The sequence below is a fragment of the Podarcis erhardii genome (genome assembly GCF_964252035.2).
Source record: "Podarcis erhardii genome assembly, chromosome: 2".
NCBI lineage: Eukaryota > Metazoa > Chordata > Lepidosauria > Squamata > Lacertidae > Podarcis > Podarcis erhardii.
Window position 1 is genome coordinate 103,695,968 of NC_138498.1, and position 19,514 is coordinate 103,715,481.

At 42.3% G+C, this 19,514-nt stretch overlaps 1 protein-coding gene across 4 annotated transcripts in view; it reads right to left on the minus strand.

Annotated features, from left to right (window-relative positions):
- Positions 1-19,514, minus strand: part of PTPRG (protein tyrosine phosphatase receptor type G) — a 555,232-nt gene that overhangs the window by 260,665 nt on the left and 275,053 nt on the right. For all 4 annotated transcript variants that reach the window (XM_081852306.1, XM_081852304.1, XM_081852303.1 and 1 more), the window contains exon 3: positions 4,069-4,248. In XM_081852306.1, coding sequence (XP_081708432.1) covers positions 4,069-4,248 — 180 coding nt within the window. The remainder of the gene's footprint in view (positions 1-4,068; positions 4,249-19,514) is intronic.

A 19,514-nucleotide genomic window follows, 5' to 3' on the forward strand; every position in this document is an offset into this window, starting at 1 on the left:
ACAACATAATAAGCAATCTTACTCCAGTGCACCTTCATTATTAGTGGTTTTAATTTAGAGTTCTATTATGGCTGTATTCCCTAACATCAGATCCGAGCCCTTATCCTCTGGCAAGGAGAAGCACATAACTACATTGTTGAAATGCAGCAGCAAATGGCATGTTGCTGTGCTACAGCTCACTGGACCTGTGCTAATGTTGCTGTTGCTTGCCAGGAGAAGTTAGGCTGGTGAGGTGCAAACGCATCAGTGGAGCCAATCGGGTGCTCCTGCTGGAGCATTAACACTGCACCAACCTCCTCACCTCACCTCTTGATTTAGGTTTGATGAGGCCCTAAGCCAGGGATCGACAACGTTTTTCAGCCGTGGGCCGGTCCACCATCCCTCAGACCATGTAGTGGGCCAGACTATGGTTTTTTTTGGGGGGGGGGGAGATGAATGAATTCCTATGCCCCACAAATAACCCAGAGATGCATTTTAAATAAAAGGACACATTCTACTCATGTAAAAACACGCTGATTCCTGGACTGTCTGTGGGTCGGATTTAGAAGGCGATTGGGCTGCATCCGGCTCCTAGGCCTTAGGTTGCCTACCCCTGCTTTTAATCTCAAGGTCACAGGTTCAAGCCCCATGGTGGGTTGGACTAGATGACCCTTGTGGTCTGTTCCAACTCTTTTATGATTCAAAAGGCAGTGCTGACAAGGTAAAAATAAAATCAAAGTGCCAACTTGGTACTCCTGCAGTGAAATCACTGAACCATCAGATCAATGGGAGGAGGGGTGCAGAATAAGTAAAGCATGCCAGTTATGTCCAAGCTAGTATTGCTCAATGCACACAGCAGGGACATGGACTTCATTTCACACTGCTTAGGGGCTAAGAAAAACCTGCTGCATTGACCACAGTCCTGCAATACCTGAAACACTCGATAAGGGTAAGCACCTTCCTTAGCTCAGTTCTCACACTTCTTGATGCCTTGGGATTCCAGAAAGCCCCATGTGGCTTCACTAAATATTCTCTTTGCCCTCTCACCCTTGTATAAACGGATGTTGGACTGCCTATTAAAATTCCACTGCAGAAAATTTTGCTGCAAAAAAGGACTTTCGCCAATACAGATGCAAACTCTTCTGGCACGTAGCAGTAAACTATTTAGTTGGATTTTTATTAATGCAGAAGTTTCTATAAATATTTAGAAGCACACACTACATCCAAATAGCAGTTTCTGTAATTACAAAAGCGGGGGTGGGGAGCATGCAAACATTTTGAGCCTAGAAGCTCTGTATGGAAAGGAAGCGCAGGGCTTTGCTTGGAGAGCAGAGGTGCAAGCAAAAAGATCTAAAGCATTACAGACCTTAGGAGTGGAAACCTACAGCTGTAATCTTATGCGCAAATACATAGGCAGAAGTCTCACTGAACTCTGCAGAACTTGCTTATGAACAGACCTAAAGAGAATTGTTCCACATAGTTCTATTCACACAACATAGTTATGAGGAATGAAAGTAGGGGCGACGACACATGCATATCCTATATTCTAAAACAGAACTAATGCACACACATTAGTACCAGGAGGCTTGGGTTTTTTTGGAGGGGGGGCTAAGACTTCAAAACTGCCCAATGAGAACTGAGCATATCAGTGGCCACAGAATGCTGAACATTTTGGGACTGGAGAAAAAGCTTCCGTTGAGTCCATACTGTTTTCTAATTATTTATTTCCGTGTCAGCCACACCCTTATACTCACAACTTTTTTCCTATATATACATAATTCTTCTCTCATGAAACTTACTTCGTTGGTCTTCTGTTAAATAGGCAGAACGGTAAGTGACCTTGAATTTTATCATGAAAAAATGAGATATTTATTTTAACAATTATTCTCCTTAAAGCTTTTCCCTTTTTACAAGGATATTTAGCAGTAATCAATAAAGTAGAACAAAATAATAATAAAAAAAGATTTAATGACCCACATTAAAGTTTTGCAATTCAGTGGATACAATTCCTACAAAGTATACTTTGGTTCTGTGTGCTTAATGGTGCAATTCTATACCTGTCTACTGAGCCTACTGCTGAGTTCAATGGGGTATGTTATCCGGCATCCACCCGCCTGGGAGTAAACCTCATTTATCTCAATGGGACTTATTTCTGCAGAGACAGGTATGGGATTTCACTGCAGTTTTTAGTATAAACAACTAAGCAGCTGTTGCATCTAAATTGAAAATCTTTTTTCAGATTTAGCCATTTAAGAGTAGCTTTAATAATAAATAAACATAAAAACTCTGTTTAAAAAAAATACTAACTCAGGATAGTGGTTTTTTTAATTGTTTGACCAACCTATCTCTGTATTCCTAAAAGCCACTGCTTTCTCCAGGCAATAGTATGGGCGACACAAGAGTATTTTGCCACATGGCTTAAGCCCCTTGTGGGTCACTAACAAGGCCAGAAGAATCTTGTATTAAAGGTTTTACACCTGACAGCACAGGAAACTGAATGCAACTGAAGCATTATGAAGAAAACCTATGAATATACAGTGGTACCTCGGGTTGCGAATGCGGCAAACCTGGAAGTGTATACTTCTGGGCTTCGTCGCGTGCACATGCGCAGAAGCGCTCTATCGTGCCGTGCACATGTGCAGAAGCGGCGCCTCTGGATACAGACTTTTCGGGCTAAGTACAGACCCCTGGGATGAATTAAGTTTGTATCCGGAGGGTCCACTGTAACAATGAAAGAAGCAAGCAATAACAATGCTATCTTTAAAAAACACAGGAATATTATTTCTGCCTGTTTTTGTTTTTTTAAATCCCTTAAGATTTCACAACTATAGACAGTTATTTTGACAACCACCCCAATACACAATTCAAAGTGTTGGTGTTGACCTTTAAAGCCCTAAACGGCCTCTGCCCAGTATACCTGAAGGACTGTCTCCACCTCCATCATTCAGCCCGGACACTGAGGTCCAGCGCCGAGGGCCTTCTGGCAGTTCCCTCACTGCGAGAAGTCAAGTTACAGAGAAACAGGCAGAGGGCCTTCTCGGTAGTCCCTGTGGAACGCCCTCCATCAGATGTCGAAGAGATAAACAACTACCTGACATTTAGAAGACATCAGAAGGCAGCCCTGTTCAGGGAAGTTTTTAACGTGTGACATTTTAATGTATTTTTAATCTTTGTTGGAAGCCGCCCAGAGTGGCTGGGGAGACCCAGCCAGATGGGCAGGGTACAAATAAATTATTATTATTATTATTATTATTATTATTATTATTATTATTATTATTACACTCTTTGATACTGGGTTGCATAGTCTTTCCCCCAGGTCCTTATATGATATAAAGATTAGCAACCTAACTAGGGATATATTTACAGTAGAGATTGGGCATCATATTGAGAATCAACTTGAGAAAAACCATAAAAGGAGATCTTCATAACTCCTATTCTGATGTTCACTCCTGCAATTAAGAATTGCATGGAGCAAGACAGTAGAGCCACACTGCTGACCCCATCCCTTTGTTGGAGGGGAACATCTGTAAAAAGAGAGCCTCCCCTAGGGTTCCTAATGCTCCCATAGGGAGCCAGTGTGGTGTAGAGATTAAGAGCGGTGGACTCATAATCTGGTGAACCAGGTTCGATTCCCCGCTCCTCCACATGCAGCTGCTGGGTGACCTTGGGCTAGTCACACTTTTCTGAAGTCTCTCAGCCTCACTCACCTCACAGAGTGTTTGTTGTGGGGGAGGAAGGGAAAAGGAGATTGTTAGCTGCTTTGAGACTCCTTCAGGGGAGTGAAAGGTGGGGTATAAAGTCCAAACTCCTCTTCTTCTTCCTCCACATTATGCGGAACAAACACACAAACACACAGCACGGGATTCGCCTGGTACATGTCCTTTTCCCAATGTGTGAATGGTGATGGGGGTCAAGCCCAGTAAGGCAAAGCTGATGGAGTGGGGCCAGCAGGCACAGCCACACGTTCACTCTCCATGCAGTTCTTAGCCATGTGGATGAATCGCCGGCCATATAATTATGGTCTTTATAATTAACCATGAATGAGAATGCAAATAATCAACCATAAGAAAGTAATTATGCAGTCCTCACCAGTTTTCCCGGTATTTTTCATCCATGTCTTGTTAGAGGATTCATTATCAAAACCAACCAGGTGTATTTCTTGATATTCTTCTCCAACATGTGCCTGATGATCTACGATATCTATGGGAGACTGCTGAGTTCTTCCGCAATCCACGTTTGAAGTGACCCAGTGCTCAGGACCATATGCACCTGTTTCAAAAGAGGAAGAACACTTTGTAGTGATGGCTCAGCCAAGATGGTAAAGTTGAGTTATCAAACGAACACTTCAGTTAGTTCCCCTGTGCCCCACACACGACATAAATTATCACCGTATTTACAAAGCTGTTAATATACTTTGTATCGTTATTGGAATTTCACTTCTAAGAACATTCCACCACCACTTCTTAATTAGTTTAAAACTTTTATCCCACAGAAAGCCGAAAATATGCCTACTGATGAAGATCAGAACCAAAAGCCATTTACAAATCCAACTGATGAGCAGACATTTTGTTACAGCTACCAAGTATTAAGGGGCGGAATCAACTAACCAGTCCAGCAAGCAGAAGCCTACATAGGGATATCTGCTGGTGCAATGGGGCTTTCCCTCTCTCCTCCCTCTGCATGCCCCCTCAACTGACTTGGGGGTTTGTCAGGATAACCCCAAGAACAACACACAGGAGAGGGAAAACGTTTCAATCATAAATGCATAAATGTTTGCTCTGACAGAGCAATCTCCTCAGCACTGTGTTGAATCCCCCCCCCCCGCCATCAAGAGTCAAAAATAAGGGGGGGAAATACTTGGGACTTCATTTTAATTTTAAATATTTGTTGTTGTTTCAAAACTATACAACAGCCATAAAGATAGATATTTTATTAAGTTTGTAATCAAGACATTTGGTTGCAATGGAATCCATTTATTCACTGCTAAGTGCTAGAAGGTTTAGAGCTAACGGCTCGCTTTTCTGTCCATGAACACTCAAGTGCGGTTTTAATTGAAACTGATCTTCTGGTACAGATTTCAAATTAATTCTTTTTTTAAGTGTCTCATGCTCCAAACACCATTGTCTTGCCAAACAACAACAGCCCTATATCATTAGGGGAGGAAATAGAATGCTTTTTCTAGCTTGAAGGTATTGATTGCCTATTCCCTACATCAAAGTACGATTGCCATTCTACACGATATATATATTTCTTCAGCATTAGACAGTTGAGAAAGTACACAGGATGACACTGCCAATCATTTGCATTTCGTCTTGTCTTGGGAGGTTTGCTTGTTTGTTTTTTAAAAAATGCTCTTGAAAATTAATGGTGGGTACTCAAAATGTTAAAAACAGCACACACACACACACACACACACACACACACACACTACTTTTAATTGTTCTCTGAGACATGGAGAGGAGGGAAAAAGAAAATCATGACATTCCAGGATCAAATCAGAAACCAGGATGGCTTCTGTAATTCCAGGACTGCCCCTGGAAAATTGGGAGACTTGGAAGGTATGTAAATATCACTCTGATAATTTTTTTTTAAAAAAGAAAAGCATTAAAATACCCCCAGGAAACCTGCGTGTTTCCATCTTTGTCAATATCATGAGAAATCTTTTAAACATTTTTATTTCAACCCACCTTTATTCATTTAATCAATGGTCATTGCTATTGCTCAATGTTAAGGGTATGTGTAAAGTGGCTTTAAACTAAAGGTTCTGTATATTATTATATGTTTATGGAATTTTGTACACTGCCTTGGGTGGGCAGTTGCACTCTTAAAGGCAGTTTATAAGATGAGTAATAGATAAAGTAATAAAACCTTAATAATAAAGTGGTTCTGCTCCTGCCTTAAATGAAGGGGTGGAGCCATCAACTCATTCTGCTGACATGGAGCTGGGAATGGGAAAATAATAAAGCATTTAAAAAGCAGCAGGAGAAATGAATTTCAAACACCCCACAGCTCACATTATGAATACTATAAGCATCAATGCATCCACCTTAATTTACACATACAGATTGATATAGTCTGGATAGGTATCCAAATGAAGTTGGTGTTTACAGAGAATATGTTCAAATATAGCAAGGGCACTAAGGACTTCAGACTATTGAGTAATAGTTGGTGAGTATTTATCCTTCCAGGCTCGAAGCATTAAGTCTCTTAGCGACCGTAACGGCCAGTGAAATCCATTTTTGTTGTCCTTCTGTTAGTCCCCATGCTATGCTTCAAAAAATGTGTTTCCAGACCACGTCCTCAATATAGGCTGGTCTGGCACACAGCCGTGGGCTGGAGGCAGCAGGCTCACTCAATGAGCCATTGGCCTAATATACCAAGGCTGTTCTTCTTTTCCAAGTCCTCTGTAAACTCTTTTCAAACTTTGTTTTTCTGTTTTTCTTTCCTTTAAAAAAAAAATACTGCTTCCCTCCATATGGAGGAGAGGGCAAAATCCTTGCTTAGACCTTCAGTGTTCATAGTTCAGATAATATCATCTTTCTAACTGTAGTTTTAATAATAGCTTCTTTAATACATAGGGTGACTTTAAATAGAAGCCCCCCCCCCAAATTAGCTTGTTTTGCTACTTGCTACTGTACATTTCAAATAATGACTTCAGCTCACTGATGAAAAGCCATTAAAAATAATGAATTCTGTCTAGATCTAATTAAAGCTAAAATAAACCTTTGAGGAGCTTTTTTTAGACATCCTAGTCAAATATTTCCCCCCAAAACTTGTAGATTAAATATATAAATTTTAAAAGTAGCATTACCACCCAGACACTTGAATTTTCTTCATTTCCATTATCTTTCTAATTATCTGTTTGTATTTATATAAAATGGTTCTTATATTGAACATTTCTTTATACACAATAGCAGCTCTTCATTTCCCAAGTGACTGGGTATCTTTTACTTCTCACGAGCTTTCTAACGTGGATCGTAGATTTGCCAATGGAAGCAGACCAAGAAACTGCATTTCTTTCCCATTTAACTTGCACGCTTGCACAAACAACGTCGCTCTAAATACCATGGTGTTCTGATGATGACCACTCTCTCTCCTCCTTTTATGCTGATCTCAGCTGAAGCGGGATAACTCAATCACTTGTACATTGAACAACAGCTTACAACGGTAGCATTGGCAAAATGGCCCTATCGTTTTATGCCAACCACTACAGTTAAAGAACAATTATTACAAAGGGACGCGGGTGGCGCTGTGGCTAAAAAAACAGTACCTAGGACTTGCCGATCGTATGGTCGGCGGTTTGAATCCCCGCGGCGGGGTGAGCTCCCGTCGTTAGGTCCCAGCTCCTGCCCACCTAGCAGTTCGAAAGCACCCTTAAGTGCAAGTAGATAAATAGGTACCGCTTTATAGCGGGAAGGTAAACAGCGTTTCCGTGCGCTGCGCTGGTGCTGGCTCGCCAGAGCAGCTTCATCACGCTGGCCATGTGACCCGGAAGTGTCTTTGGACAGCGCTGGCTCCCAGCCTCTTAAGCGAGATGAGCACGCAACCCCAGAGTCGGTCACGACTGGCTCGTACGGACAGGGGTACCTTTACCTTAAGCCTCCTGAACATCCCTACAGAAGAACTGCAAGTTAATTCTCCTTTGGTTCTCGCTCTGTGTCATTTGGAGATGGGTTTATTGTGCTGCTGCTTAGAACCCAGATGGCAATACCAGCAAGGACAACTCTATCAAAACTAGCTGGAGGCTGTCAGGAGGTGGCTTGGTTGCAGCTGTAGGGTCATGCCTAATTCTACATCACCCTGCAGGCTCAGCAATAGAGGACATCACAGTCCGGTAACTCCTCTCATTTTTGAGGTTTCGATTTGGCAGCGCCGCTGCACGAATGCGCATCCACAGACAACCAGGCCTTAAGGCTCTGTCTAGAGGAAGCCAAGAGCTGGGGACGTACAGTTGCTAGTTTGGCAGAACAGGATGGTAAAATGGCAGCCTTCTTTCACATAACTTTGCAACTGTCCAACCATTTCGCTTGATAAAGCGAGAGACGCACCATCTGGGCCGCTGAGATAATCTACCACGTATCTGCCAGATCTGTCACACCATAAAGATACTCAGTACCATTTACCGGGGGGGGGGGGGGGATGGAGAGAACCCCCACTGAAACAGCAATGCCATTTTTTTGGTCTGTTTAAAAATTCAGATGTTCATATCAGTTTACAAAAATTTTTGACTGACAGTGACTCTGGCAATATATCCATGAACATGCGGTTTCAAATAGTATGAGAGAATCAAATGTCTTCACTTTTGATACCAACATTTTGCATTTTGGGAAGTTCTGCGGAGTGGCATCAAAACAACAGCAGTAGCAACAGCAGCAGCAGCAGCATTAAAGTGTCCCCATGGAAGTACAACTTAAGCATGCTGTTGAAGTGACCACTGGCAATTTTTAATTTAAAAAAAATCATTAGAATTTATCAAATTTACAAAATTCTTATTTCTAGGCCTCAAAATGTGGCAGCCTTTTCATCATTAAGTGGCAGCAGGATTCAAACAGAACACTGTCCAGAGCATTTCAAAACCTGTTTTGTTACCATATGAAAGGTTTTATGCAAATTTCTCTCCCTCTCCCCCCCCTTCTCTCTCTCTCTCTCTCTCTCTCTCTCTCTCTCTCTCTCTCTCTCACACACACACACACACACACACACTCACACACATATATAAAGGTAAAGGGACCCCTGACCATTAGGTCCAGTTGTGACCGACTCTGGGGTTGCAGCGCTCATCTCGCTTTATTGGCCGAGGGAGCCAGCGTACAGCTTCCAGGTCATGTAGCCAGCATGACTAAGCCGCTTCTGGCGAACCGGAGCAGCGCACGGAAATGTCGTTTACCTTCCCACCAGAGCAGTACCTATTTATCTACTTGCACTTTGACGTGCTTTCAAACTGCTAGGTTGGCAGGAGCAGGGACCGAGCAACGGAGCTCACCCTGTTGTGGGGATTTGAACCACCGACCTTCTGATCAGCAAGTCCTAGGCTCTGTGGTTTAACCCACAGCGCCACCTGCGTCCATATATATATATATATATATATATATATATATATATATATATAGCGCCAGCCAAAACCTTTCCTCCATAGCCAGGCCTTTGACCTTTAACTATCTGTGGCCTTTTAGAAGTGGGTGGGATGTTTTAAATTTATTTCTCTTTCCTTTTGGCTTTAATGTATGCATGTGGGGTTTATTGTCTATTTATTTGTTTGATTGTAAGTCACTGTGGGTTACCCTAGGCTGACAAATTTAATAAAGAAATCACACACACACACACACACACACACACACACACACACCCTTTGTTATCTACCTACTACTACATTCAGAGTATCTTAAGAGAGATGGTTGTGCTATATTGCTCACCATGCTTGAAATCTGAACTTTATTTCAATACATCAGTACCTTGCTCTAGGCCAGGTATTGCTATCTTAGTTAAATCTAGGGATAAAAATTCCTAACATGCATGTAAAATTCTTTTAGACTTCAAATATTATCAAAGAGACTAGCCTTTTGGGAAAGAGGGGGATCTTACTGAAAAGACAATTTATCAGGTTTTGAATACAGGGGTACCTTGGGTTACAAACACTTCGGGTTACAGACTCTGCTAACCCGGAAGTAGTACCTCAGGTTAAGAACGTTACCTCAGGATGAGAACAGAAATCGCACGGCAGCAGCGGGAGACCCGATTAACTAAAGTGGTACCTCAGGTTAATAACGGTTTCAGGTTAAGAACGGACCTCCAGAACAAATTAAGTTCGTTATCTTCACCCATCCAAATCATTTCATTCTAGTGACAACCAGAAGTTCAGAAAAGCAGGAGTGATCTTTGCATAAGGATCCTACTGCCTAGGAGACAAAATGCGTGGCTGTAGTGTTTTTATATAGTTTACTCGCTAGACTGCACTGGACTTGGTTAAACTATTATGGAACCAGGACTTTCCTGCTATCATACGGCTCTTTTTTGAGAGCCTTGCCTCCTGACGAGTGTGTCCCCAAAGCCTCCCAAGGCACAACAGATTTGATAAACAGAAGCCATTGATGGTATTCGAGAAGCCTACTTCCCAGGCAGCCAGCTTTGCATATATGGCTTTCCTGATAAAATATTTTTTAAAAAACCAAATGCCATTGCGGGTTTTACTGTATCATAATTACGGTACTTTCCCTTTTATTATGCTTGCATACTTCTCCAACTGAATTAAAATTAAAAGGTCACGTGAGTTCCATAAGCCAATAGCACCTTTGCATCATACAGTTCCCAAGAAAGTAGGATGCGCTGCACTCTTTTTACTATAGCTTTCCAAAGCTGCCAGTAAGTTTGCAAGCACGATTCAAAGTGTTGGTGCTGACCTTTAAAGCCCTAAACGGCCTCGGTCCTGTATACCTGAAGGAGCGTCTCCACCCCCATTCTTCAACCCGGACACTGAGATCCAGCTCCAAGGGCCTTCTCATGGTTCCCTCATTGCGAGAAGTGAGGCTACAGGGAACCAGACAGAGGGCCTTCTCAGTAGTGGCGCCCACCCTGTGGAACGCCCTCCCATCAGATGTCAAAGAGATAAACAACTACCTGACATTCAGAACGCATCTTAAGGCTGCCCTGTTCAGGGAAGTTTTTAATATTTAACGCTGTACTGTTTTTGACACTTGATTGGGAGCTGCCTAGAGTGGCTGGGGAAACTCAGCCAAAGGGCGGGGTATAAATAAATTATTATTATTATTATTATTATTATTATTATTATTATTAAATGTCTTGGCTCCCAGAGAGGGAGTTGCTTTGCTTCTCCCAGTTTGTTTGTTTTATCCCATTGCAGCAAGGTTCTTGGCAGAGTTTATACTTGGCCACAGCTCGTGGTTAGTGGGGAGAAAGCTTAACCATGAGCTCAGGTTGGCTTGCCTTGGTTTGGTTTAGGTCAGTCTAGTGTCACATTAAATTTATATATATATTAAGAAGACTAGTGAGAAGCAAAGCGGCTGCAAGCTCTTCTCTAGGAGGCTGGACATTCAAACGGTACTTATAAACCATAGCTGGGCTTACCATGTCATGCAAAGCAGCTGACCGTGTGCTTAAGTCTTGGAAATACTATGATACTTCTCTGGTGCTTATATCAGCCAGCCATGGAGACAAACAATGGAAGATGGAAAGTTATGAGGAGCGTAAATATAAGCAGAGTAAAAATGTACTGGTTCTGTTCCTGCCTCAGTGTAAAATCCTCCAGCACTGGTCACTGGTAAGATGTATAATTATCAGTTGAGTGAAATGTGGTGGATTTGGGTTTAACACAGAGGGTATCACAAACGTTAAACAATGAAAAAGATGGAAGCTGGTGTCTGTGCTTCACAGAGCTCTGTGCACATATTTGAACGATGCTTGCATAGAAGTAGCAATAAAATTAATAAGCAGAACTTTCCGAATAGGAGAATAAGTTATTGCATCAAATAGGAACATCAGTAGCAACTTACTGTGACTAAAGCAATTTACGGCATCTATTTTTCATAATTTCCTGCATTTTTGCAAAAACATACAAACCCGATATTTCACCAGAGTGATTTCCTAGCTGTCTCTTGAGGTGTGTCTGTGCAATTTCCCACCCCTCTGCATCTCTTAATAAAGGTACCAGGACTTTAAAAATAAAATACCAAAAAGCAAAACAAAACCACAGAGTTTTTTCTGAGAAAGCAATGGGAGTTCATGTCATGTAAAAGTGCTCTGAATGCAGATTTGTTAATTGCTTGGTTGGTTGGGAGGCAGGCATCCGTCTGCCTTGGGAGACAATGGAGGAGGGCAGCTTTGGGGGTGAAGTCAGACCACCGGAGAGTTGCAGCGCCTACTGTGGATGTACAGCCTGATATGGGAGAGATATGTTTTGTTGCAGCTGGGGCAGATGAAGGCATCCGCTTGTGTGGATGCAGATGTACCATGGTGTTCCTTCTTTCTGCACTCCTCCCTGCGGTTATTTGTTCTCTAGTCACTGCTGTAGATATATGATGTGACTGCCTGTATCCATGTGCCACAGTCATCTGTAAGGGATTCCCACATGGTGAGGTTGAATTTGCCAGCCTTCATGTTACATTTAGAGACATCTTTGTAATGCTCCTGTAAGTAATCTAAACTTGTGGCATCCTTCACTTCCAAATTTCCTAACACTCATCTTCCATCCACCGTCTTCTCATCTCCAAGAGACGACAAATAATATTGCAAAGTGGTAGTAGAGCTACTCTGTAATAAAACATCCTACCATTATGTTATTTCCCCTCTCTGTTAATTTAGTAAAACCTAAATGGATATGCAGAGGGGACGCGGGTGGTGCTGTGGTCTAAACCACTGAGCCTTGGGCTTGCCAATTAGAAGGTCAGCGGTTTAAATCCCCGCGACGGAGTGAGCTCCCGTTGTTCGGTCCCAGCTCCTGCCAACCTAGCAGTTCAAAAGCACGTCAAAGTCCAAGTAGATAAATAGATACTGCTCCGGTGGGAAGGTAAACAGTGTTTCTGTGCGCTGCTCTGGTTTCGCCAGAAGCGGCTTAGTCATGCTGGCCACATGACCCTGAAAAACTGTCTGAGGACAAACGTTGGCTCCCTCGGCCAGTAAAGTGAGATGAGCGCCGCAATTCCAGAGTCGTTCGTGACTGGAGTTAACTGTCTGGGGTCCTTTACCTTTTTAAATGGATATGCAACCAATTCTGAACATATGCAGAATATGTTGTCATTCAGTTTCTATTAATACCTGGCTATCTTACATTTCTTAAATTGGTAGGTCCATCTGTTAATACACACTTTAAAAGCAACAACCAATTTGATGGATGTTTCCCAAGCGATATTATAAAAAACCAAAACAACAAAACAGAGTAACACTTGGATATACTTTCAAATTCAAGGGGGGGGGGAATCAAGAAGTTATTAGCATGGCAGCTTTTTAACATTTCAGAAAGCCGGGTGTTTCTCTCTTAAAAGGAACAAACTAATGATCACTTAGTTGTTAACTGCTTGCCTTGTCTCAGGCTGTTATCCAGCTGGTCTTTATTCAGATCAACAAAGTAGCACAAAACAGACAACTGGAGGCTGTTATTGCTGAGACAGATCACAAGCAACACCTGAGCAATTAGCATTTGCCAAATATTGACCTGACTGCGAGCAGATAGTTTTAAGCGGGGTGGGGAGGGAGCTTTCCTTCCAGCTTGGGGCTCTAAACAGTGTCGATGTGACAACAGATTATTCAGTCCAACTGTCCCTCACTCTAATATTCAGAAATGTAATAGTTCCCAAGATGTTTTACAAGCAATTGCCAGCTCTTATTTAATGACACTTAATACTCCCTAAGCCAGCCTTTTATTAGCATTCCTTCCACAGCCCTGCCATTAATGCGAAAGCAGCAGGAACCAGAGCAAATAATATGCTAAACAGCACACGGATAACTCCAGTTCTTTATTTTCAACTCCTTTAAGGTCCGCAGTAGATGCAACAGTAGCAATACCTAATGTGGTCACTCTTAGCATAATTTTAAACCTATTTCCCTGCCCGCTTTAACTCTCAAGATATTGGGAGCAATATGTTGGTCTCCACCATGCGGATGGATGGAGACAGAAAAGGGTTCGCTCTCTGAAAAGTTTTATCCTTTTTTCATTTTATGAAGAGGACGTCTTATCAGGAGGTCTGTTCCATACAGTGTAGTGGACACAGGCCTTCAGAGAGACAAGCACATACTCTCTGGAACTCCTTCCTGTTAGATATCAGACAGGCATCCCCTCTGCTGTCTCTTTGGTGCATATTAAAGACCTTCCTTTTTCAACAAGCCTTTTCAGCATAGAATCTGTATCTATAATGGATTTAGAAATGTTTTTATATATGCGTGTCCACTTTTTATGGTTTTAGTTTCATTTTAAATGTATGTGCTGCTTTTTGTGTTTTTATCTGTTTTTAATCCTCTTCAGTGAACATCGCCTTGAGGCGGTTGTTTAGAAGGCGATTAATAAATCGATGGCAATAAAATAATATGAACTCTCTTTTTTTCCACATTACCGAATCTGATGGATTTTAAGTCTTTCCCCTTGACCTATTTGACTCGAAAAAGAACCAGAGTTTTCCAGAGTAGCTTGCAACTTAGAGACACCTTCTTGTATAAGACTATGTTTTTTTTTTACTCTAAAATGATGTTCAATATCTGGGCTCGTCTTATACACGGATAGTCTCCCCCCCCCCATTTTCTTAAACTGGCACCCCACAAAATAGGGAGAGTTTAAACAAACAAACATACAAACAAACCAGATAATATTACTTATTTGCAGACTCCTCTCTGGATTCTGAAAGGCTTCTCCATCTCAAATGCAAGTGTTCCAAAATCACTTTAACAGAAAGGCAAATCAAAGTCAAACACAGAGGGAGTCTTTAAGGTCAGAGTAGTAAATCGAAGTGTTCTTTGCAACAAGCTGACTTCTCTCTCTCTCTCTCTCTCTCTCTCTCTCTCTCTGCAATCCAGAGCCCTGCTGCTGACATTAAAACTGTACTGGAGCTCTTGCTTCCCTTTTCTAATTAGCTTGTTTGAGATTCTCCTCTTCCATGGTGGGTAAAGTGGATTCTAAAAATAGCACAGTGAGTAGGGTGAGGGGGGGGGGTGATGAAATGGCTGCCATAATAAATGTAGGTCAGTATCTTTCCATATGTATGCCTGGCTGTGACCTTTTGAAGGGACACGCACACAATGCTTGGATTTGGCTAATTCAAATACCAAGCTATTCTAGTTCTTCTAAGACTACAATGTAGGTTCCCCCACGCTGGAGATTCCTACATGGTTCTCCCCAAATCTGCAAACAACTGAAACTCTACTACCTTCTCTTCATACCAGCTATAACCAAGAAACCACTGAGGAACCAAGGAACATCCAGCCCCACAGCATAAAGCTAATAAGTTCAGGTTATCTTCTTGTGGCTTATCTGCAGCACGTTCACCACAAAGGGTACCAGCCGCAGAAGTGGTGGCATACAAGGATGGGTCCTGGAGGGCCAGTCTAGCAGTGGTACAGAGCGGGAGCAGGGAAACTCATGACCAGGGCTTCCCTTAGTCACCAGGAATGCTGCCTGACTTCTTCCCCCTCCTCATTTGGTGTGCAGCTGCAGAGAAGCACAGGTCTACAGCAGGAGAGGCCTAGCAGCATCCCTCGGCTAATTCCTGTCTCGCCGCCAAGGATACATCCTCTGGCACAATATCAATGACCTGGGCAGCTCCAGCGCCTACAAAATTGGCTGCCAGCCTCATGCAAGCTGCTCCTATGACTTATGCTCAGTGTGTTCCCAGCAAGCCGTACAAGTCCACGCTCTGCTGGCTACTTAGTTAAACCTATTAGATTTACAGGGTGTTTGCGGGACACTAGAAGATTGCCTTTGCCATCATGTTTCCTTCAGGCAGACATAATGATTCAACTTCTTTCTAAAAACAAAAAAAAAAAAAAAAAAATCACCGCCCCTACACATCAGGGCTCTTCGAGTAGCAAGAGAAACACAGCTTTAATTTGTTGTTAGGAAGCCTTTACTTAAAAAAGGAGAAGAAGAAAGAACAGAAAGCTACAGCAATGTTTTGGTTGAGAGGCTAATCTTCATATCAGTACACAGCCATACCTGGCCTTATCTGCATTACCAATTCCCAGCTGACTGAGTGGATTCATTAACAACCCAATCTCTGGTGACTGAAATGAAGTCTCATTCTTCCTATCACTGGTGCCTTGCTGTTTGTTGTTGCCTCTCACTGTGCACACAAGTAATTAACTTACCATGCTCCACTAGCTTCTGACACATTACTTGGCACAGAAAAATCCACAGCCAGGTAGTTAAGTATGCAGCCCTGTTTCCAATCAAACAAACTTACTTCACCAGGAAAGCATTTGCTTTTAGGGACGGGGTGGTGGTAGCTCCATATTGATGCAGCCAGTCAGGACTTGCAGGAGCTTTAAATAGCAAAACTTAAGGCATTTCTAAAGCACCATATAAAAATGTTAAGTGGCATTGGAAAGGCCCAGGTTCAATCCCTCCATCTTGAGGTTGGGCTAGAAAAGTCCCCTGCCTGGAGCTCTGGACAGCTGATGGCAGACAATGTAGGCGACACTAAACTAGACAATACCAATAGCCCTGTTCAACGATCCCACCAAGTACAGAACCCTCATAGAATTGTAGAGTTGGAATGGACCCCACAAAGGGTATCCTAGTTCAACCCTCTGCAGTTGGCCACTCTAACCTCTGCTTTAAAACCTACAAGGAAGGAGAGTCCACTGCCTCTCATGGGAGTCTGTTCCACTGTTGAACAGCTCTCACTGTCAGAAAGTTCTTCCCGATCTCAGAATTTCCTTTCTTGTAACTTGAAATCATTGGTTCGGGGCCTACCTTCCAGAGCAGGAGAAAACAAGCTTGCTCCATCCTCCATGTGAAAGCCCTTTAGCTTTTCTTTTCTTTTCTTTAATTGCCAAGCGCGTAAACCTGAATGCACCCAAGTTAAATGCACATAAGTCACAGGTCTACTGGATTTCAAGCGTGGAGGTTTATATTTAATGTTTGTAAACCACTCAGAACGGACGCGGGTGGCGCTGTGGTGTAAACCACTGAGCCTTGGGCTTGCTGATCGGAAGGTTGGTGGTTTGAATCCCTGCGACGGGGTGAGCTCCTGTTGCTCGGTCCCAGCTCCTGCCAACCTAGCAGTTCGAAAGCACGTCAAAGTGCAAGTAGATAAACAGGTACCACTCCAGAGGGAAGGTAAATGGCGTTTCCGTGCGCTGCTCTGGTTTTGCCAGAAGCGGCTTAGTCATGCTGGCCATATGACCCCGAAAAACTGTCTGTGGACAAACGTCGGCTCCCTCGGCCAGTAAAGCGAGATGAGCGCCACAACCCCAGAGTCGTCCGCAACTGGACTTAACTGCCAGGGGTCCTTTACCTTTTTAAAAAACCACTTAGAAGACTATTTTGGCACCCAATGCTACATAAATTTATTAATAATATTAATAATATCCCAAAAGCACTGTGAGACATAGTCTTGGTCTGATGGTTGTATGAACCATGGGGGATGGGTGAGTGGAGAACTCCCTAGAAGAAAATGTGTTTATAAGCAGTTGGGTATTTTAGCTTTTTCAGCTTACTGGAAAACTTCTTTTACTTGAAATTCCTTGTTTTAAATCATTGTTCTGTTATGTTGCCCATTTTTGCATGAGAATAGCACATTTCTGCGAGAGTATAGCACATTTTTATATGAGTACTTTTATATGAGAGTTTGTGGTGAGCCAAGTTCTGGTTCCTTGGATGTCCATAAAGTATCCTTTCTGGGTTAAAAAACAAAACCCTGTTTTCTTTTCCTTCCCAATGTGGCAATATTGCTTTGTGGCAAGCTGTCATTTAAGCTGTGGAGCAAGTTGCTATGAATGACAACTTCTGGGCAAACAGCCCAGAAAATAATAATGTAATTTGAGGAAGACCATCTAGAGCTTTAATGGAGAGAAAGAAATCATCACCCCTGGGGTAGGACATTTAGTACTAGACAACTTGCTACACAGAAAAGGGGCCTTCTACATTTGCACAGACACGGGACTTAACCCAAAGATCTTTATAAAAACCAACCCGCCAGATGTTTGGCACTGTCAACTTTAACAGCATATTTTGCCTGCTGAAGAGTGTTTTCGTTTGTGTGTGTGGATTTGTTCCTCCTTCCCAAAACAGAGGATTTATGTTATCAAAACTGCCTCACATGAATGGTCCTAAATCGGTTGCCAGAATATAATGTGCAGCCCTGAATGCTGGCGGAAGGAACCCAGTTTTACTAACCACACGGGTGCCGCATTTTAAGGCACATATAAGCCCTGATTTGGTTCAGGGCAGATTTAAGCCCTTGTGCCTACACTGAAGTCATTGCTCCAAAATTTTGCTTTGTGACCACATGAGGACTAGAAACAATGGGGAAAACACTCCTATTAAAATCATCTTAGCAGCTGCAACTTTAAGAAACACTTATAATCGCAAGAGAAACAACACAACAGCATAAGTTAGCACCACATAGCTCCAGGCAGACGATCAAGCATTTTATTTTAATCAACACCTCACAAATTTACTCAAAACACAAGAAGCCTGTTTGGGGGTTGGTGGGGGGTTTTTTAAGTGTAATGTGAGAATATACCGAGAGGTGTCAGTGAAAGAATAAATATAGACTATAAGGCAAAATAAGGTACACAAACTAATAGGTACATAATAAGGACCTACTTTTGAGGACAATGTGTGAGGGGGACAGATGTATAAAAGCAAAGCAGACAAGGGGCGCACACATGAGCCAGGATTATGGACTTCCTTGGCTTCTGAAAGATGTGGAGTCTCCATGCTTATTGAAAGGAAAAGTACAGTTTGAGATATCAGACCCATTAATGCAAAATAACATGACTTTTGATTGCCACTAAAACTTTCTCCCTATTCCCTGTCCTCAAAAGCTGAAATAGACAACACACACTTGTGCACAACTGTTAATACTTCACAGACTAATTCCAATAAGTAATATACTAATTCTGAAGTTCACCCTTTTTGGTGCTTCTACAGACGATTCCTTAATTAGGCACGTTTGCACCAGCAGTTTTTAAGGAATACAGGTTATCTATCACCAAAGCTGCTTCCAGATGACTTGCTTGTTGAGGATTCATCCAGATTTGTTTGTAGGAAGATTAGACAATGCTGGCTATTTAATGAGCATTCATTCTGTCTGCTTGCAGGGAGGTTACATGACATCTCACCCTTTCCAGTATATTTTCCCTGTCAATTTCCAATATTTTGCAGAAACAGGTTTGTTACCCGGGAAGTCACGATCAACTGTAATTCGTGCAACTGGTACTTGCCGGTATTACGGTAGATTGAGCCCCCCTCACCAGATTGGTTTTTATTCTGAGTCCCTATCTCCTTCTGCCCCAAAAGACTATCCGCTCCACCTTTCCCTAGGTCATGGGTGAAAGTTCTCCCTGACGGGCATTGATCACTTGTGACTTTGAGCCTCAGTGCCTTGTAGTCCTACTTTCTTTAGTTTGAAAGTCAGAAAACCTTGACATATTATAAGAGTGTAGGCAAATAAATTAGTTAATACAAAGGCACAGTGCTGTCATTATTTGGCATATTTCTTTTATTTTTCTTAGAGGTAAGAACCTTGTTGGTAAGAAAACAAGATTTCAAAAGACATGTCACTGGCAACCTAAATTAATGAGCTCAGACTTGTTTTTATTTCAGTATGAACTAGGGCATCTCTAGGGTAGAGATTCCTTGACTATGTTAAGGAAGCCTTGTGTTTCTTCCCTGCGCCAGAACACATATCTGTTTCCATTTGAAGACATCCAGCTTTGAAAGGTCTGCAACTATCCTGACTTTCGTTATACCACATTTTTGGGTGAAGATAGTTTTAGAGCTGATAAGGAATGGATTTGCTAGGATTTATGCAAGCTGCTTTGGCTTGTTTTCGCAGACCTCACAACAGACTTTGAATCAATGTTTCCAC